The 22,071-nt window shown below is 39.8% G+C and overlaps 1 protein-coding gene across 5 annotated transcripts in view; it reads right to left on the bottom strand.

The window, feature by feature from the left end:
* The window catches only part of SPAG16 (sperm associated antigen 16), a 422,131-nt gene that overhangs the window by 210,525 nt on the left and 189,535 nt on the right, over window positions 1–22,071 (bottom strand). For all 5 annotated transcript variants that reach the window (XM_039332825.1, XM_039332823.1, XM_039332822.1 and 2 more), the window contains one exon: window positions 7,748–7,933. In XM_039332825.1, coding sequence (XP_039188759.1) covers window positions 7,748–7,933 — 186 coding nt within the window. The remainder of the gene's footprint in view (window positions 1–7,747; window positions 7,934–22,071) is intronic.

Here is a 22,071-nt window from a genome sequence, read left to right as displayed (position 1 = left end):
TAAGGTTGGCGCCCCTGTCCAAATGCCTTCGCCTCCCCCAAGCATTTTTTTACTCACCTACTTTCAGCTGCGCTCCCTTTCTCCTTTTGTTTCTCTGCCTTCGTTTGCTTCTCTGCCTCGCAAGAAGTTAGAAAGTCTCATGGAACTTTTTTTTTGCCTCACAAACATATGATGGCCGAGAAGGACAGGAGAAAGGGAATACTGCTGAAAGCAGTTGAGTAAAAAAACGCTTGGGAGAGGTGAGGGCATCTGGGTGGGGGCGGGGGGGACCCAGGCAATGTGTCGTGCAGCTCCAGTGGAATCTCCACTGAAGACTGCTTGAAGACTGCTACCCCTAAGGCTGCTGCCAATCAGCTGGAGCTGCGTGCTTTGATCCTGGGCTCTCAGTTGGACCCAGGCAACGTGCAGTTCCAGCTGACTTTGCCACAAGCCTGTGCGGCGCTGCTGCCGCTTCACCTCATCCACTTTTACACTTTTTTTACATTTTTTTTCAACCCGTCCTACGCATACCACCAGCCAGGTGCTCGCGTACCACTGGTGGTACACATACCACCGGTTGAAAAGCCCTGTTATAAGGAACAAACTGTGTTTGATAAGGCATTGTTAACCTCTGACAAGAAACTAATTAAGAAAATGTATAATTTTCTATTAACTTTGAAAATGGAAAGCGAACAAGTTAAAGAAACAATGATAAGGTGGGCGAAACATTTTGGATACAATATAGAATTAGAAAAATGGCAAAATTTATTGGAAAGAAATTACAAACTGACAATGTCAACCTCCTACAAAGAAAATTTATATAAAATGTTCTATAGATAGCACTTGCTAGCAGCAAGACTAGCAAAAATGTTCAAAAACATGTCAGATAGATGTTGCAAATACAGATATAAGTCAGGCACTTATTATCATTATCACTTATTACAAAGTAAAGAGTTACTGGAAAAAGATACATACCTGGCTAGAAAAGAAGTTGGGAGAACATGTAGATTTTAAACCTGAACTTTTTTTATTAGATATAATGCCAGAAAAGACTAAGCTTATACTTGATTTTGCATGTCACAACAGCAGCAAGAATTATATTTGCGCAATACTGGAAAAATGAAAGAATACCATCAGATGAAGAAATAATTAAAAAATACTAGAATGTGCAGAGATGGATAGACTGACTATGAGACTTAAAGAAAAAGAAGAAACGGAATATTATCAAACTTGGGACTTATTTTATCGATGGCTAGAGAAAAAAATAAAGCATTAGGAATTAAATATGTATTAGCAAATGTAATCTCAAACAGCACATTTGTTGAAAAATTATTTTTTTTAAGAAATTTTATTAGTTTTTTAATTTTTGAAACAAAGTGCTCAAGGCACTCTGTGGTGTTAGGGTAGACAAACATCCAAAAACAAAAACAAAACATATATACATAGTTCAATCAATACCTCTAGTATTCCCTCTCTTTTTGCCTTAGATAACATAATTTATTTAAAATAGTCCCATTCTAGCATAAATTTAGACAACCTATACCTGTTTTTAAAGCTTTAGAGATTTACACTACCATAATCAAATTAACTTTAAGTACAAACATTATCAATTCGGGTATCCCTTCCAAATATATTCTAGTTCCTTAATTTTATCATAAATCTTATTTAGTTCTTCTTCCACTAATTTCCCTTAATTAAAATAAAATATTAATCTATCCTATATGTATGTAATCCATCAATTAATCAATCTCTTTAAGCTGACAGAAGAAAATCAGACCTTAAGTCATTTCAATCCATTAAACAGAATTCAAATTTCATCCAATTAATTGCCATAACTAATAACATCCATGTTATCAAACAAACAAATTATCTTATTAGATTAACTCAACATTACATAATAATTTTCTTACAAGTAACCCTATCATCCTAAAAAAGAAAAAAGAACAACCTCTTAATCAATTTAATATATATTCCATTAATCACCCCCTTTTCTCTTACTTCTAACTCACAATCTTAATCCTTAAATCAACCCATAATTCTAGATTACCTTTAATCCATTTCCTAAAAATATCTCCTTTTTAAGCTAAAATATTGTTCTATCCTAGACATATCTAATCCATCAGTCAATCTCTTTAAGCTGACAAGATAGTATCAAACCTTAAATTATTTCAATTCATTGAGCATCAAACAAATAAATCATCTTGTTAGAAATAGTAATTTTCATATAGATAAACCTTATATATCTTCCATTAGTTGCCCGTTTCTCTTACATCTAACTCATAATCTTAGTCCTTAAATCAATCCCTAGTTCTAGGTTGCCTTTAGTCCATTACATAAAACTTTAACTTTCATTTTTTTTTCAGTCTTATTCTGGGTTTCTTCTTATGCCAAGTAGGTTTCCATAGCAGAGCTTCCCTTCCAGCTGATAAGTCTCTCTTTATTGCTTGTAGTATCATTTGGATCAGTGAGAACCATCTTGGCCTCTGCATTGGCCCTCTGATTCTCTTAACCATAAAGTCTCGTTGCTTTAACATTTCAAGTCTCAGTCTTTGCTTTTTCTGGTCCTCAACACCATAAGTGAATTGCTTATAAGGCAAAATCAATTTCTCTTTATTCTCAGTTAAGTCCTCTTCTTGTATAATCTGTTTTATAAAAGAATCAGGTGTAGTCTGAAAGTCAATTTTGAAGTTTGAAGGAGAAATTCTGGCTCTTAATCCTGTAGTAAGCTCTTTCATTGTATGACATATTTCTTCTTTAGCCTCATACATCTTTTCCAGAATAAGTTTACAATTTAAATATGAGTGCAACTCCATTTTAAAAATTGTTCAGCTACATCAAATTATCTTTCTCTTAAAGAACAGTTTGAAGGCCAAAACCATCTCCTCTCCAATTACAGTATTAGCTTTTAACCAGTAGATGTCCTCAGTGAGCTAAGAAATCTTTTTCAAAAGTCATTTTTTTTCCTTTTCCCTTTTTTTCTATTTTTTCAGGAAAAGGTGGAGGAAGAAATACTCAACAAAAGGCAAAACAGCATAGACTGATAGTAGAATTCTTAAGAAAAATTTATATATATGTATGTATGTATATATAATGTAGTCTTTAAAGCTTTGTTCTATTCTTTTGTTCGCCTTTCTTCCCAAACATGTAGAAGCTGCCTTTCCAAGCCAGGGAAATAATTCCAGCAGGGCTCTTACAGGCAAAAAAAAAAAAAAAAAGGCAAAAAGGCATAAAGAGAGGAACAAAAGAAAAAAGATCTCACCCGGATTCACCACGGTGGGTTTTCAAGCTTAGCTGTTCTTTGACTTGCGGTTTCTAGTGGCTAAGTGATCGGCCATTTTATTGGCCGATCTTCTTCTCCGTCAGCCCTCAGAGTTTGGCCTGGGCAGCTGGAGGAGCTGCTGTTCCTCCACAGCTGAGCGAAGCCTCTTCGACAGAAGTCACACCTTCCAGGGTGACTTTAGACCCGCATAAGGTAGAGGGAGGCTAGCCGACAAGGAGACAAGTCTCTTCGTGCGACTAGGAACGCTGCAACCCGGAACCGGAAGTGATTTGTTGAAAACTTATTACTGAATGTATGAAAAAAATAAAATAAAACTCTCATAAAAATATTTAGGAATACCTGTAGTTACACTTTCAATTGCCAGTCCTACCAGTAGCTGACATAGTAGGGTAATGTGAGTTCGCCTTTGGTCTTTTACTTGTTTAAAAAAGTTTTCATCTTCTCTAAGCAGACCCACATTACGATCTATCTTCCATCTATCCACTATTTGTCTATACTGAAACCATGAATATATAATATTTTCATGTGCTAAATCTTCCAAAGATTTTAACTGCCAATTTTTACCATCCCACCTGAGTAATTGCGCATAAGAAACACTATCCATCTTAACTCCTCTCCTTATCCCCTCTATTGCATGCCAAGGTATAGCCCAAAATGGAATTTTAAGATCACTTCTATAATATTTCCTCCAAACCCGAAGTAAAGAAATCCTTATAATATGAGATTTAAAAACCCGGTCAACTTTTTTATTAAAAATTAAATAGGCATGCCATCCAAAAAGTAAATCCCAACCCTTCAAGTGGAGTATTTCTACATTTGTTAAATTAACCCAGTCACTAATTAATGTTAAAACCACAGCATCATAATACAATTTCAGATTCGGTACCTTGAGTCCACCTCTCTCACGAATATCTTGCATAATTTTAAGCTTTACTCTTGGTTTTTTCCCTGCCCAGATAAATTTATTGATACCTTTCTGCCATTCATTTAAGTTAACCTCATTCTTTAAGATAGGTATCATTTGAAATAAAAAGAGAAACTTTGGCAGGACATTCATTTTAATCACGGCAATTCTTCCCAAAAGAGATAATTGAAACTTCTCCCAATTTTTCAAATCTCTTTGTACTCTGACCCACAACCTTTCATAATTGTTTTTATACAATTTTACATTAGAAACAGATAAAATAACCCCCAAGTATTTTACCTTATCAACAACTTCAAAATCTGTCAAGTTAACCAAAGTCTGCTTATCCAAATTAGTCATATTTTTGGGTAATATTTTAGTCTTATTATTATTAATTTTAAAACCCGAGACCCGTCCATATTGGTAAATCAATTGTAATAACTCTACTACAGAATAAGTAGGTTGGGACAGGGTAACCACCAAGTCATCTGCAAAAGCTCTTAATTTATATTCTTTTTTATTGACTTCTATTCCTTTTATTTGCTGCGATTCTCGAATTTTAATCAGCAATATTTCCAAAGTTAAAACAAACAGCAATGGTGACAATGGACATCCCTGTCTAGTCCCCTTTTCTATTGTGAAAACCTCTGACAAACCCCCATTAACTATAAGTTGTGCCGTTTGTTTTTGATAAATGGCACCAAGAGCTTGTGAAATTTTTTCTCCAAAATTCATATTCTCAATTAATCTTAACATAAACTGCCAGTTCAATTGGTCAAAAGCTTTTTCAGCATCTAAAAATATCAGTCCTGTGGAAACTTGGTTATTCTTATCTAAATATTCTAATAAGTTAATAATTTGTCTAACATTATTCTTCATATACCTACCAGTTATAAAACCCGTTTGGTCCTTATGTATAAGCTGATGCAAAACCCTCATAAGCCTATTAGCTAAAATTTTTGCAAAAATCTTATAATCTACATTTAAAAGAGATATAGGTCTATAATTCTTCGGTAAAGTAAGATCTTGATCTTCTTTTGGAATTAAAGATATAAAGGCTCTACCCCATGACGGGGGAATCTCTAAACCCTGTAATATATTGTTAAAAAGCTCACATAAAGGTTGAATCATCTCTTCTACCAAAGTTTTATAATAAATAGATGTCAGGCCATCCGTATGAAGCCTGCCCAGTCCATTTGTAACTTGAGGATTCATAGGAGGAGTAAATCTCGTACCTTGAAAGCGATTCACCCCCAGCTTTCGCCCATGCATTCACTAATTTAATGCGTGGGTGAATGAGTGGCTCCTTAAGTGAGCATGAGATATCTCAGGGTGGGAAAAGCCATGGGGAGGCCTAGTGCTTCCGACCACCCAAGGTCTCCCCTGACCCACTGAAAATACCTCATACTCCCGTCCACAATTGCTCCCCCCATCCTGCCACGCCGGATCACTTACCTTGTGAAGATCTGTCTCCTCTCCAGCCTCTTTGTTTCTTTCTTTGCTTCCAGCAAGAGCAGAGGGAGGCCTCTGAGGCCCAGAATGGACATCTGGAAGCACATGGCTACTGCCCATGGCCTCCGTTCTGGGCCTTTGGAGCCCTCTGAAGTGTCCCCCAGTGTCCTTTCCAGACCCAGAACGGAGACCGTGGGCAGTGGCCATGTGCTTCCGAAGGTCTGTTCTGGGTCTCAGAGGCCTCCTCCAAGGCCCAGGACGGAGGCCGGGAGAGGCTTTTGTGTGCTTCCGGAGGTCTGTTCTCCCACGGCTTCCATTACATTCTCTGTTGCAGAGAACAGAGGCCTAAACTACTGTGAAACCACTAGCATGAGATATCGTGCCATTGATTTCTTGGGATCTTGCATTTCTTTAGGCCTCCATTCTCTGCAAATGCACCAAAGGAAGCAGTGAAACAGCCAAAAAAGTGAAGGATATTTTGATCTTCGCAAGGTGAGTATCCATAGGCCTAGTGCCTAGGGAGACCCATGGGGAAGAAGGAGGGAATAGCTAGGGTGACTGTTGCAGTGGCACTGAGGTTGTTCTTAAGGGCGAATGACAGCCGTGGTGTGGCAATATTCGTAATTTTGGGACTTTTTCGTAAACACTAGGGAGCACTTATTGCATAACTTTGAACATTTGCTAAGGGAACGCTCGTAACTCGGGGATTACTTGTACACTAGAGAAAATCAGCAGTAATAAAGATATTCTACATCAGCGGTTCTCAGCCTGTGGGTCACAACCCCATTTGGGGTCGAACGATCATTTCACAGGGGTCGCTAAACAATGCAGTCCACCATTTTCCCCCCCTTTTCATTAGCTGTGCAACTCCCTTTTATTCTATTGGCTTTTGAAAGCCAATAGAATAGACTCTCTTGAATAGAGTCTAATTCTACTGGCTTTCAAAAGCCAATAGGAATTGTCCAGGTTGTCTCTGCCCTGCTGAGCCCGCCAAAAGTCCCATTCTGCAAATGGTGCTGCAAGTTGTCTGCAGCAAAGGCGAGCTGTCTGGAAGTTTCCACCCCTCCCTGCTGAGCAACTACTAAAAATTTAAGTAAAAGAGGGCCAGAGGTGGGAGGTGGGAGGCTGGTGGGCGCAGGGAGGGTTGCTGGCGTGCGTGGGGCCCGGCGGGTGCCTTACCTCCCTTGGGCTGGGCCAGCTGGTGGCCCAGCCGGTGGTCGCCCTGCGCCGTCGCTGCCCCTTGCCAGCTACGCCTTGGCCGGCGCAGGGGGTGGCACCATGCATGTGTGGCACTCCCAGGCAGGGAAAGTCCTCGACTTACAACCGGTTGGGTAGTCCTCAACTTACGACCGGTTGGGTAGTCCTCGACTTACGACCGGTTGGGAGTCGTGGCATTAAAAAGGTTGAGAACCACTGTCCTACACAGTATTTCTCTACATAGAATACTGAGTTCAGCAGTAATGTTTTATGTCAGTCAAAATGCCCTTTGCAAAGTAATGGTTTTTATAAAGCAATATGATACAATAAATTGTGGTTTTCCTTGCACTGATGGGCAGTGCATAGCATCCTACATTCTTAAATTCTAATTCCTTTTGCAATCAAGTAGTTCTGATTTCTCTCAAATTAATTTGTGCCTGCTATGTGATTGGGGAACCAAGGTAGGACAGATTATCGGATAAAGAGTCTGAGGTTTCATTTATTCTTGCTCTGTTCTGCACTTACTTAAGAACCCAGCAATTATTTCTTAAGGTGACCTAAATGTGCTTGTTTCATTTAAGGATAGAATAGCTGCATTCAATTATTATTTTTTGTGCCTCTCAGTGAGGTTTCAACTCCTGGCAACCTCCTGGACTGGTACCTGCAATTTTCTTGGTAAGGTTTTTCAGAAGTGATTTGCCACTGCCTGCTTCCTAGGGATGACAGAGAATGACTGGCCTAAAATCAGCTAGCTGAATTTATGCCTAAGGCAGAACTAGAAGTCATGGTTTTCTGGGTTTAAACATAATGCTTTAACCCTTACACTAAAGTGGCTCTCTAAATTATTGTTTGTTTTGCCTAAAAACTTCACCCTTTTCTCCCCGTTTAAATTTACACATATGAAAAAAATAAACATATTATAAACAGTCACATACCTCTTCAGGTCCCAGACTTTGCTTGTTTCATCCATAGAGGCAGATGCAACAAAATCACCACATGAATGCCAAGAACAATCCAATACTGCATAACTATGACCTTCTAGTGTTAGAATGCAGCCACCCTTTGTGAAGTCCCATACACGAACTGTTTTGTCTCCACTTGAAGTAACAAGTTTGGATCCACTGTCATGGAAAAACATAAATCTGAATTAGAACTTTAGGGAAGTTCTTGCACAGCTGTTCAACTAAATTTTCCAAGTCAATATGATGAAAATCTCCATTTTTCACACTACTAGTATTGTTATTACTATTATTTATATATTTTTTTCAAATGCTCAAAGAAATGTAATACTTTATATTTTTACTTTATAAGAATATACAGTATACTGTTGCTTGAAGCTGTGGGAAAGGTTGGCTAATCTTGTTTAAGTACTAATCTTGTTTAAGTTTAATGACAAAGCAGAGTAAGGTACAACTCAAACATGATGGAAGAGGAATTCAGCTTATGTGTGATCCCAGTAATATACAGAGGACTGGTTCCATTTTTTTAAAGCTAGGCTTTCAAGAAGGAAACTATTTTTTCTACTTAAAATGTGTTATAGTTTAAACCAAGCACATACAGACACACACATATAACTTTTAAGGTTTTAAAATTATTTCCATTACAGTATTAAACATCAGCATTTCCCTGAAAACTATTTTGGAACAACAAATTGGAAAAATAAAGAAAAAAAATCAAATCAAATTGAATACACCTACATATCCATCTGCATGTTTTATTATTGTTAAATAATATAATTCATATAGGAGTTTAATAGAAGTCTGATTAAAAAAAGAAGTTGAATCAAATCTCTGATTAAAAAAGAATGCATTTATTCTCAAAATGTATATGCCACCAACTGTTCTGATTCCAGGTAGTTTACAATATAGACAAATGCCAATAAAAATAATAAAATCCATTCATAGCACAAATAAATAATAAGTAAAAGTATTAAAAACTACAAATAATTCCATTGCTGAGTTAAATGTTATTAAATACTTTAATGACATAAATAAATAAACAAACAAACTAACAAATAAATAAATAAAACACTCTCTGAAAGAGGAGTGTTTTTATCATCATCTGAAACATTACCAAATAGGGCAGAGGTGTCAAACTGCTGTCCCACGGGCCAGATACATCATGCCAAAACCACACCCACCCCAGCTCCAGCAATGTGGAAAAAGTCATGATATGTCACGACACTTCACGTGATGCTGCAAGTTTGACACTCCTGAAATAGGGCATACCTAAATGTTGGTTGTGGGGGAGGAAAAAATGTTCAGATATTTAGGTCCCAGTCACCCTGATTTCTTGAATTGCCAGAATTTCCTCTTCCTATTAGATCATGTAAGTTAGGCGTGGAGAAAATAGTTCTGACCTTTAAATGGTCCTCAGGGCTTATTGACAATCAGTGCACTTTCCGCATAACAGGTGCTATTTTGATAAACCAGTTAATACTAGTCACCATGTTCTGTTTCAAATGAGATAAAAGATCTCACTTATTCCTAGATACAGAGTAGTTTGAAGTAGTTGTATATCTAGAAAAAAGTGAGATCTTGTTATCATAGATAACTTTTTTTCCTTTATTTCCTTTATTAAATGATTATTCTTAAACTATTACTCTCAAGGCATTGTAAGAATTATGTATGTGTGTGCTTTGAAAATGACAGAAATGGACAAATATCATAAATAGATATGTAGTATTAAGGATAGATACATATGAAACACAATGTGATACAATGGTTAAAGTATTAGACAGGGAGTAGAGCAGTGATGGCGAACCTTTTAGAGACCGAGTGCCCAAACCGCAACCCAAAACCTACTTATTTAGCTCAAAGTGCCAGGGCCACATCAGCATTGTGGTGCCCTCGGGGGGGGGCAGAGAGGCACCTCTGAGTGCCGCCTCTGGCATGCAAAAACCAGACATGCAAAAATGGGCCACCGTGCTGTAAGGCACAAAAACAGCTGCCGCCACACTGCAGGGTGCAGATACAAGGCACTGCACCACACAAGAACGGGGCAGGGCTAGTGAGTATCATGCAGGCACTAGCCCCACCCAATTTGTAGCACGTGCATGCTCACTGCCCCGTGCACACATGCACGCATGTAAAATGCTTTCCCCTCCCTTTTCTTCCAGTCCACCAGTCAACAATGGTTGGTGACCTCTGCTCTACCACCTCTACTCAAGCTTGCTAGTCAGCTGCTTTGCCTCCTTTGTGCTAGGCGGGACTCTTGCTCAGGGTGGTGGTGGCACACGTGCCAAGAGAGAGGGCTCTGAGTGCCACCTCTGGCACGCGTGCCATAGGTTCATCACTACTGGAGTAGAGAGATCAAACCCACTAATGGGAGAGGATGGCAAGTGGCGGGTAGCAGAAAGAAAGCTTAATTCGTTCTTTGCATCTCTCTTCATGAAAAAGCAAAAAATAACCCAATCTACCAAAAGCAGAACTGTAAAAGACAGAGTAGGAATACAAGTCAAAATAGGCAAAAAATGGTAGGACAATACCTGTCTACCCTAGACAAGTTCAAATCACCAGGACCAGATGGAATAAATCCCAGATTTCTGAATGAGCTGGCAGACATGATCTTGGAACCATTGAACCATATTTTAGGAGTCCTAGTGGACAACCACTTAAGTATGCCGCAGGTACCAAAAAAAGTAAAAAAAAAGTCCTAGGTTGCATCAAGAGAGAAATAGTATCAAGATCATGTGAAGAACTAATACTGCTATATACTACTTTTGTGATACATACTTGAAACTGTGTCCAGTTCTGGTTGTTGTTTTAACCATTCATAGAACATACAATAATAGAGTTGGAAGGGACTTTGGAAATCTTCTAGTCCAACCCCCTGCTCGAGCAGGAGACCCTATATCGTTTCAGACAAATAGTTATCCAGTCTTTTTTGAAAGCCTTCAGTGGTGGAGCACTCACAATTTCTGAAGACAAGTTATTCCATTGGTTAATTGTTCTCACCATAAAGAAATTTCTCCTTAGTTCTAGGTTGCTTCTCTCCATAATTAGTTTCCAACCATTGTTTCTTGTTTTGCCTTTTGGTGCTCTGTAAAATAGTTTGACCCCCTCATCCTTGTAGGAGCCCCTCAAATATTGGAACAGTACTATCATGTCCCCATAGTCCTTCTTTTCATTAGAGGACTGGATGCTAAAACATATGAAAAATGTTACAAGAATTGGGAATGTCTAATATAATGAAAAGAAGGACTACCATGGGGTAATTTTGTATATAACCCCAACTACACCCACCTACTTGCTGATGATCAAGGCAGATATGTAATTGTGTAAATTGAATTACAGGAATAAAATCTATTGTGGTAAGATTATACATCCCACATTAAAAAAGCCAAGTTTTTAAACATCTGTCTGAATACGTACTCTCCTATCTTTTTCAGTATTGATGTGCAATTAGAGACTACAATGGGGTTAGTAACCTCACAACTGGATAGATCAGCTGATAAAGGAATTAAAGAAATACAAGAGCAACTGCCCCAAACTTTTCTTGAGCTGACCGATACTTTAGGTTTGGAGATGTAAAAATGGACTAACAAAAGACTTTATCTTCTTTTCAGAGAGACACAAATCCTTTCCTAGAATTGATATGATTTGGATTACAAATAATCTGCTTCACAAAGCAACTAACGCTATTATTCTTCCAAAAACATTTTCTGACCATAGGATTATATACATGTCAAGACCAGTGTGGTTTCTTACCTATGGTAAAAGACAACTAAAAGATAATGTAAGAGTGATTTTGAATATAATTGAATATTTACACCAAAGAAGGAAACAAGACAGGGGTGTCCTTTATCCCTTTTATTATTTATTCTAGTATTGTAATATTAAGTAGAGATATTAGGATAACAGAGCAAAAGGACTACAAATTAAAGCACATAATTACAAATTACGTGCATTCGCCAATAATTTGACATTGACTGTGCAAGACCCACTAGAGAACATTGAACATGTTATAAGGAAAATTAAAATGTTTGGAGAATGGCAGGTTTAAGAATAAATAAATCAAAGACAAACAATACTGACTAAGAACATAAATGTGGAACATCAGAAGAAATTGGAATTTAAAACTGGTTTTAAAGTTGTGAAAAAGATACTTGGGGGTGACTCTCACTGAGAAAAATTCTAAGCTTTACAAAAATAATTATGTTAAATATGGAAGGAGATAAAATTGGATTTAATAGATGGCAAAAATTAGATTTGTCGTTAACAGGAAGAATTTCAGTAATTAAAATGAATGTACTACCTAGAATGTTATTTTTATTTCAGGCTATACTTATATTGATTAGAGATTCCACTTTCAAACAGTGGCAGAAAGCTATATCTAAATTTATTTGGCAAAATAAAAAATCAAGAATTAAATATAAGTTGCCACAAGATTCTAAAGATAGAAGAGTTCTGGGTTTGCCGGATCTTAGATTATATTATGATGCATGTTATCTGGTATAGTTAAAAGATTGGATAACTTTAAAAAATTCAAGGCTACTAGACCTCGAAGATTTTGATTTGAGATTTGGGTGGCATGTCTATCTGTGGTATGACAAAGTAAAAGTTAACCCCGGTTTTAAGATGCAATTGATTGATGTGTATGGTGGAATTATAAAAGAAGATTAGCTGCTAAAGTGCAATCTATCACCTCAGGAAACATTACATAGAACAGAGATGATTTTGGAATGTAAATGGATGACATTTTGAGACTTATTGATATTTGAAAAAGGGGGATTTAAGATAAAGACAAGAGAACAACTAGTAAGTGAAGGATTTGCTCGTGATTGATGTAATTATTATATAATTTTTGTAAGATTTAAATTTGATCAAAAAAGTTTTATTTTCACAAACAGCCATTTGTCTGAAATGGTATAGGGTTTCCTGCCTGAGCAAGGGATTGGACTTGATGACTTCCAAGGTCCCTTCCAACTTTATTATTATTATTATTATTATTATTATTATTATTATTATTATTATTATATTAAACAGGTATCACTTCACTTCTAAAGTATATAGAATGCTACGTAAAAAGAACCTAGAAGATGAATATGTTAAAGACTGTATGGCAAAATGGGCAAAAAAAATTTGAGTATAATACAGGTAGTCCCCAAGGTATGAGCCGAATGGAGCCTTAGGCTCGTAAGTCAAAAAATTCATCAAATGAATCAGACTCATTTTTACAAATTTTTAAAATCAAATTCATAAATTAAATCAAATGGGTTGTTAAATGAACAAAGTTCTGACTTACTATTTCCTCTGATAGCTGTCATGTTAATTGAACTGGGAAGGTTTCCCACTAGTCTATCAGCTGTTTCCGGTGCACTCAGGAACTAAATTGCCTCCAATTTATCTTGGAGCCATTGAAGTTACTTTTTTAAAAAAAACAACTGCTGCTAGCCAGCTCAAGCGTCTTCAGCTAGCTGCCCAGGGGGATGGAGGAGAAATTTGCAAAGCTCTCGGCTTGCAATGGTAACAGAGATGGAAGGGACCTTGTGGTCATCTAGTCTAACCCACTGCTCTCACAAGAGAGTATTTCTGATAAATGTATATCCACTCTCTTCTTAAAAGCTTCCACTGATGGGGCACCCACAACTTCTGGAGGAAATTTAAATTTAAAACCTACAGTCTACAGCAGGGGTGTCAAACTGCCGGTCTGTGGGCCAGGCGCATCACGAGGAAACCGTGCCCACCCCATTGCTGGCAATGGGGGAAAACTCTGATAAGTCACACAATGTCATGTGACGTTGCGAGTTTGACATGTCTGGACTACAGTAATATATGCTAATCTCCAAAATAAAAGCTCAGTAGTTTGCAAACACAATACCTGGCAAAGTACATTACTTAAAAAGCAGAGTAGTTCCCAAAGTGCTTGCAAACAAACACTATAGAGTAATAAAAAAATATTTTAAAATACTTACAGAAGTAATTCTACCACTTGAGCCCAGGCAATAGCAGATTGCAGCAAAAGCAAAAAACAGTGCCGGTTCAACTCTTGTTTGGCCATGTGATCAGGGACAAAAAAAAACCCTTCCGGCTGAACGGCCCAGGATAGTCACAGAGATAAAAGTGGCTGCTGCTGCAGTAGAGACTGAAACCAAGTCCCATGGCTACAGAGGCCTCTGTTTGGTCGCAATTTTGAATTTCTAATGTAAGTACCTTTTCTGAAGTAATTTGTTTTTGTGAAAACTCGCTAAATAAACATTCGTACCTGGGGGGTTACCTATATAATGCTAGATAAATCGGAGAATGTTTGGACAAATGAACTAAAATTCACATTAAATTATATTTTGAAAGAAAACTTTTACAAAATGATTTATCATTGATACCGTACTTTCCGGTGTATAAGATGACTTTTGCAAGCTTTAAAATTGGCGCCAAAGTCAGGGGTCGTCTTATACGCCGAGTCATCTTATACGCCGAAAATAATGGTAGTTTCTGGCGTATAAGATGACTTTCTAGACATGCGACTCGGTACCAAAGACGGGGGGTCATCTTATACGCCGGGTCGCCTTATACGCCGGAATATACAGTACTTGACCCCAGATAGACTAGTGAAAATATATAAAGGGATTTCTAATAAGTGCTGGAAATGTAATCAAAATCCAGGTTCATTTTATCGTATGTGTCAGTCTTGCAAATATGTGAAAACATACTGGATAAACATAACAATGACAATGCAAAAATATTTAAAATACAAATATTAATGAAACCTGAAGCTTTTCAAGCCAATTAAAAAACAATTTGGGGTGCTATTCCTTCACATGGTGATGGTTGTCAGGATTGTATTTGCCAAACACTGGAAAGAAAAGGGGATGCATATTGTTGAAGAATGGATTTTGAAATTGACTGAAATAGCAGAGATGCCGAATTAATTGCTTTGATTAGAGATAATGGACTAGACAGCTTTATAAGAGACTGGAAACTGTCTGTAGACTTTCTACGTGCTAAATATAATAATAGATGATTAACAGAGGGATTTGAAGATTAGTGTAATGTTTAGCTCAACCTGTTGACTGCTTTTCATGTGTGTGTGTGTGTGTGTGTGTGTGTGTGTGTGTGTGTAAAGAAAAGTCTTCATCCTGGTTCATCCAAGCTGGGGAGAAATAAACATAAATAAATTTTTCAATGTTGTGTGGGAAGTCAGCCCCCCCAGAGAAGGAAATATTAAAAGGACAGAAAAATATATTTCCTCAAAGGATTTTAAAGAGGCAGAAAAGCATGCCCAGTTTTTCTTAATAGCCTCAAGTCTCCCTCCCCCAAGCAGAAACCAAGTCTGTAGAAATGCAGATGTAAACCGTTCAGGAAGGTTGAAGCTAGAAGATTAAGAAGACAAAGAGACCTAAAATCTACATACACCACCCAAACTCTAAGACAGGACATAATAGGATTAATCCACAGATGCCAAAGGGGCACACTCACTCAGGTCAAAAGTATATGCCATAGGAAATACAAAGCTTCAAACAGGAACAGGAAACAACCTCAAGAGCCCCAGAGGGTATAAAAATCCACTCCCTACATGTGCTCTCTCTCTTTTCTTCCAGAGCCATCTTTCTGTCTGGCTCTCCTCTTCAATAAACTGCAACCTTCTTTCTAAAGCAGTTGTCATGTTGTTTATTCCCAGCTTGGACTGAACCATGATGAAGACTTTTCCTTCAACAGTTGTTTGAGTATTTAAACAGCCAGTACTGTTGTAATGGTTAAAGAGTTAGACTAGGACTAGGAAAACTACTGTATATACTTGCAGATAAGTCATTCACAGATTTTGGTGATTTATTTTGGAACCTAAAATTCTTGGCTTATGCACTTATATTTATGGTAAGTTCAAGAGCACTCTTGGCTTTAAAACACTCTTCTCAAGCTACCTCAAGGGTTGTAATTGTAGGAATAAAGCAAAAGCAAAATAAAGGAAAAGCAAAATAAAGCCATGTAGGCTGCCTTGAAGTAATCTACCCCATAATCCTATAGAACAGGGGTTCTCAACCCCCGGTCCGTGGACTGGTACCGGGCTGTGGCCAGTTAGGAACTGGGCCGCACAGCTGGAGGCATGCGATGAGTCTGCAGGGGTCTGGGCAGGGGTGGGAGAGGGAGAGCGGCAGAGCAGAAGCCAGCTTGCTCAGTCCAAAGTTCTCCAGTGGCTGCGCTTGCAACTGGCTTGCAACATCTGAACTCAGCGTACTTCCTCCTCTTCCTCCTCCTGCTTCTTGTGCTCTCTTCTTTGCCTCCTCTTCCTCCTTCTCCTCCTCCTGCTTCCTCTCCCTCCTGCTACTTTTTCTTCCTCCTCTTCTTCCTCACTTTCCTCCTCTCCCTCTCCCAGCACCCCAGCTAGGCTCGTGCTCCCTTTGCACAAGTCTCCAAGTTTGCAAGGCAAGCATGCTCCAGCCCAGCTTGCAACCGGGGGCTTCCCCAAAACCTTGTTGGAGGGAGCTCCCCCCAAGGTATGTGTTTGTGAGGGTGCTTTCTCAGGGTGCAAATAGGAGCAAGGAGAAGCTACCTTTCACTTTAAGTACTGCGTCTTCAAGGGAATCTCTCTCGTTTGCATCTTTTCTAAGACCGCTGAATTTTTTTCTTTTGCTTTGATGGTGCTCCAGGTTCCTCATGTTTTGGCAATTTCCTGCCTGCTTTAATTTGGTGTGTGTGTATTCATGCTCCTTTCTTCGTGCAGCTCTCAAGTTTGCAAGCCAAGCGCGCTCCTTCCCAGCTTGTAATGGTGGAGGGAGCAGGGGAGAAGCTACATTTCCCTTTAAGCACTGTGTCTCCAAGGGAATCCCTCTCTAATCTGCACCTTTTCCAAGGCTGCTGGGCTTGTGCAGTGCCGTCTCTCCCTCCCTCTCTCTCTTTCTCTTTGAATGGTTTTCTCAGTACTTTCTCAATGTGCTGGGTCTTTGGTGTGTTTGCTGGAAGGCTGAGTTTAGGATTGTCTCTTTTCCTTCCCACTTTCTTAGAAGCAAAAAGTCTAATCTAATACAATGTAATAATAATAGAAATAAAGTGCATTATTTGTTTGTTTATTTAGAAAATTTAAAATAAATATAATGAATCATCCTGAAATCTCCCCCTCCCCCCCTCTCAGTCCATGGAAAAATTGTCTTCCATGAAACTGGTCCCTGGTGCCAAAAAGGTTGACAACTTCTGCTATAGAGAGATCTTAGTATTTTTACATTTTAGTATTGTGTCAATAATTCTATCTTTTACTTCTCTTTTATGTCTTATAAGTTCCAATAGTATTGTCATAGTTCCGACTAATGAAATACTTCAAAGAACTTCCAGGCATTGTTTATCCTAAAAAGTATTTTTATTCATGTGACAAAATGTTGGCATGGCATGAAGACGGGATGCTAAGATCTGAAATCTCCATTCCCCGAGTAGTTATTTTTGACAGCATTTTCCCTCCCTTTGCTGTCATGATTCACGTTCTCCAATTAGTTTGAAGGGCAAAGGTTCTCTTCCGTTTACAACTCATGCATTCTTCCTCCTTCCCTCCCAGCATCTTCTGAGTTAACTCTAAAAATACCACACAGCTCTGCATATTTTGTCAGAGGAAGAACATCCAATGTTAGCAGCTTTGACATCCGCCCCCCCCTTTAAAAAAACCAGATCCTGGAATGTAAACAAAAGTATATGTTAGGGGCTATTTTCCGGTTTGTTGGGGTATTTCGCATGAAACCTTTTGATGAGTCTGTCAGCTTTCACCTCACTGGATTTCACCCAGGTGGCTTCAGACAACGGGTATCTCTTCCATTGTACTAGGTACTGCAATTTCCCTTTAAAAATTCTAGAGTCAAGAATTTCACTTCATAGTGGGGCTTCGAGAACAGGTCTATCACAGTCCAGATGACACTATTTCCTCTACTTTCAGGTAGGTCTACTATAAAGTCCATAGCTATTTCTTCCCAGGGTTGAGAAGAGTCTGCCACCAGCTGCAGTAACCCGGGGGTTTTCCCTGGGATTTTTTTCATTGTGGCACATACAGTATAACTTTTTACATAGTTTTCCACATCCCATTTCAGCCCCGGCCACCAAAATTGCCGGTGGGTGAGGTGTAGGATTTTCAAATATCCAAAGTGTCCAGCCTGTTTTACATCATGGCTGTATTTGAGAGCATTAAGATGAAGGGCTTCGGGCAAATACTGTATAGTTTCCCCCCTTTGTAAGCCAAGCCTTCCCTGCACATTAGGGAGGTTTGATTATTTTTGAACCATTGGTTGGTGAGGAGCTCTTGTTTTATTTTCTTTACCCCAGGGTCATCAGGATTGGGGACCCTGTGAGGCATAAATTGAGTGGCAGTTTGTGGATTGGGGATAATTGCCTTGTTAACCTCCTCCCTAACCGGGATAGCGCATTAGCTAGGAAGTTTTTCCTCCTGGTATGTACTTTAGAGTGAAGTTGAAGTAGTTAAAGTACCGTGCCCACTGCATTTGCTTTGGGGACAATTTGCAGGGAGTTTGCAGTGCTTCTAGATTTTTGTGATCTGTCCATACTTTAAATGGCACCTTGCTCCCTTCTAGATAGTGTCGCCAGTTTAATAGCCCCCACCTAATCCCGAAGGCCTCTTTCTCCCAGATTGTCCATCTCCGCTCGCTTTCAGTAAATTTCTTAGAGGTGTAGGCGCAGGATTGCAGGACCCCACATTTGTTCTTTTGCAATAATACAGTTCCAACTGCCACATTGCTGGCATCGGCTTGAATCACAAAGGGCTCCCCTGGGCAGGGGTGCTTTGGGACCGGTTCAGCAGCAAATAGTTTCTTTAAATTCTCAAAAGCTGTTTGAAAGCCCATCGTCCATGCTAGTGGTTGGCCCGGTCATGGCTTCCCTCCTCCTTTGCCTGTTTTGAGTAGTTCTGTAAGGGGTAGGGCAATCTTGGCAAAAGAGGGGATGAATTGATGATAAAAGTTGGCAAAACCCAGAAAGCTCTGGAGCTGTTTATGAGTTTTGGGGGGCTGCCATTTGATTATAGCTTTCACCTTGGCTGGATCCATTTCAATACCCTCGTTGGAAATTCTGTAGCCAAGATAATCTAATCGGGTCTGGTGAAATTCACATTTTGACAATTTGGCATAAAGCTTGGCATTCAATAGTTTCTTTAACACTTCTCTCACCAGCTTTATGTGATCAGTCATATTTGTGCTATATATCAGGATGTCATCAAGATACACCAAAACCCCTTTGTACAAGTGATCATGTAGGACCTCATTAATCAACTGCATGAATATGGCTGGGGCTCCCTGTAATCCAAATGGCATGACCTTGAATTGATAGCTCCCCATGGGGCAGTTGAAGGCAGTTTTCCACTTGTCCCCCTCCTTTATTCTCACCTGGTAATATGCCTCTCTCAGGTCTAATTTAGTGAAGACACTCCCCTTAGCCAGATGGATTAATAAGTCCTTTAGGAGGGGGAGGGGGTATTTATTTTCCACACTCACAGCATTGAGACTCTTATAGTCTACCCAGAGATGAAGAGACCCATCTTTTTTCTCTCTGAACAACACAGGGGCTCCCACGGTAGATTTGGCCCGTTCGATGAAACCCCTTGCTAGGTTTCTGTTCACGTATCGCTGCATCTCCTCCATTTCGAGGGGGGGACATAGCATACATTCTCGGGCATAGGAGTTTGGCTCCTGGCACTAGTTTGATAGAGCAGTCATTGAGTCTGTGAGGGGGCAGGGCATCACATTCTTTTTCACCAAATGCCTCTGCCAGGTCCTGGTATTTATTGGGGATGAGTGGTTCACCTGTTGGCGTTGAGGCAGCCATATGCACTCGCTCATTGGGTGGCCTAAGGTGTCCCGCAACATCGGTTGAATCAGCGGGAGGTTTAGGCCCTATAGGTAGTCTCACAGTTCTCATTCCTTTCTCCCACCAGATAAACAGCTTCCATTTGTCCAACCAGGCTAGCCCTAGCCATTTTTGGAGCCACTAGGAAGCGAATAAACTCCCAGTGTGCACCTATTTCTAGGCGTAAAGGCTCAGTTAATTGTGTGACAAGAGTCCCTCCCATCAGGCTTGCTCAACCTCACAGGTTTGGAAAGCTGTTTTGCCTATATGCCCATTTTCATGGCAAATGGCAGACTAATAATGCAGCGCGTGCATCCAGAATCAATTAGCACATTTAAGTCCATTTGTGCCCAGACTTAGGGATTATAAGTTTGGCAGCCAGTGAAAAAGGCGTGATTTGTCGACTCCCCATCGGGTCGTTCTCTCCTTCATCGTTGATGTCAAAGGAGGGTAGAGCAGGGGTGGGTCCACCTGGAGTCTCGGCATTCTCCTGTGTGGGGGGTGTAATCTGGGCAACAGGTTCCTGTGTGACCCGGTTGGATTTCTCTCTCGTCAGCCACTGGTCAGGTTTCCTTCTTGCTGCTGGTTCCGATCTGCTCTGTAGTCGGAGGTAGAGGACTGGACAGTTTGCTGCTCAATGTCCCTCCTGTCTGCACCAGAAACACTTAATTGATGGGCCTGTAGGTGGCCTGGGTCTCTCAGCCATTGCAGTAGTTGGAAGCTTTCGTGGGGGTGATTGCTGTTCGGGTTGCTCTGGTTGCTGCTCGGATTCAGGTGGAGGAGGCTTCTTATAGCGGGCGAGCTGAACGTCTAGCAGGCCTGCTGGCTTGTTTTATTTTGTGGATTTGTTCTCTTGCCTTTAGGTCAAGAGATGGGTCCTCAAATCTTTCTCTCAGCCCTAGGAGGAAGAGGTGGGGGTCCTCCAATTTGGGGGCTTGCTCATTGTATAAATTGTTCAGCCATTCAGATGCTTATCCCTCTAGGCTGGATGCTATCACATCGACCATGGCACCTGGGTCTGGATAGAGATAAGCCCAGATGTTCAAATGAGAGCATACTTGGTTGAGGAAGAAAATCAGTTTCTCTGAGTCCCCATCGAAGGTTGCTGTAAAAGGGGGTGCAATTATAGCTTGTTGGGGTCTCCACTGTGGCTGTTGCTGCTGGCCCCATCCTGGTTGTTAGTTCATGCCCAGGGGTTGCAAGTTCAGGGACTGTGGCCATGCCCCGTTGCTGTAAGTCCCTCAGTGGTTGCTGTACATTCGGGGGCAGTGACCAATCTCCTTGCTGTGGTCGTCCTCCCACCAGCTGCTGATGGTCGTCCTCCCACCAGCTGCACCACCCCAAGCTGTTGTAATGCCTCTATTAGCTGTGGCAAGCTCAGATGCTGCTGATCATCTACCTGTGGGGGGTGCCAATCTCCCCATTGCTGCAGAGGCCTCAGACTGGGATTCCCTCTCTCTTCATGGCTGGACTGCCTGGCAGGGGAAGGCAGGATCTGAAAGGCTTTCTGATCTGCAATGGAAGGGCTGTAGGCTCCTCTCTGCAGGAATTGATTTCTGCTTTTCATATCTGGGTTTTGAAATCTTTCCAGTGACTCACCCAAAGCTTGAGTAGCAGGTGATTCATTAGCTCTCCACCATTCTGCTTTTGAAATCTTTGCTCCCAGCTGGGAGATCTGCCAGAATTCATCTTCCCACAGCATGCTGTCTGTTGTTTCCTCCTCTGAGTTATTAGCAGCTGCTGGGTCTTCAAGCAAACTCACTTTTTTCATGATAGATTTTCCTTCCCTGAATCTTTACCAGCTCCTCTCAAGCCTAGAGACAGTGGATGGAGTTCAGGACCCCAGCAGATGGAGTTCGGACAGGAGAAGACTGAAGAAATCTTTTTTTTCCCTATCTCATATGTTTAAGAGATAGAATATAATAGAAATATCCCAACTCTAATATAACAGCTTCTAATATAAAATTGTATAAAAATAATTATGAAACATTATGGACTAAAGTGCAGAAGGATCTGAATGATTGGAAAAAATTACAATTATCTTTGTTAGGGAGAATTTCTGCTGTTAAGATGAATGTTCTACCAAAATTTCTTTTTTTGTTTCAGATGATACCTATTTTGAAGAAAGATGTCAATTTAGATGAACGGCAGAAGAGTATTAATAAATTTATTTGGGCAGGGAAAAAACCAAGAGTTAAGCTTAAGATTATACAAGATGTACGAGAAAGAGCAGGACTTAAGATGCCTAATTTGAAATTATATTATGATGCTGCGGCCTTAACATTGATTAGCGATTGGATTAACTTAACAAATCAAAATATACTTTTTTGGGAGGGATGGGATTTATTATATGGATGGCATGCATATTTAATTTATAATAAGAAATTAGATAGGGCTTTTAAAGCGCATACTTTAAGAATTGCTTTATTGCGTGTCTGGAAGAAATATTATTATAGATTAAATTATAAAACGCCAATTTGGGGGATTCC

The sequence above is a fragment of the Crotalus tigris genome, unplaced genomic scaffold (genome assembly GCF_016545835.1).
Source record: "Crotalus tigris isolate CLP2741 ecotype Arizona unplaced genomic scaffold, ASM1654583v1 scf7180000024464.508515016:1373766, whole genome shotgun sequence".
NCBI lineage: Eukaryota > Metazoa > Chordata > Lepidosauria > Squamata > Viperidae > Crotalus > Crotalus tigris.
This window is presented reverse-complemented; position numbering and strand designations above follow the sequence as displayed.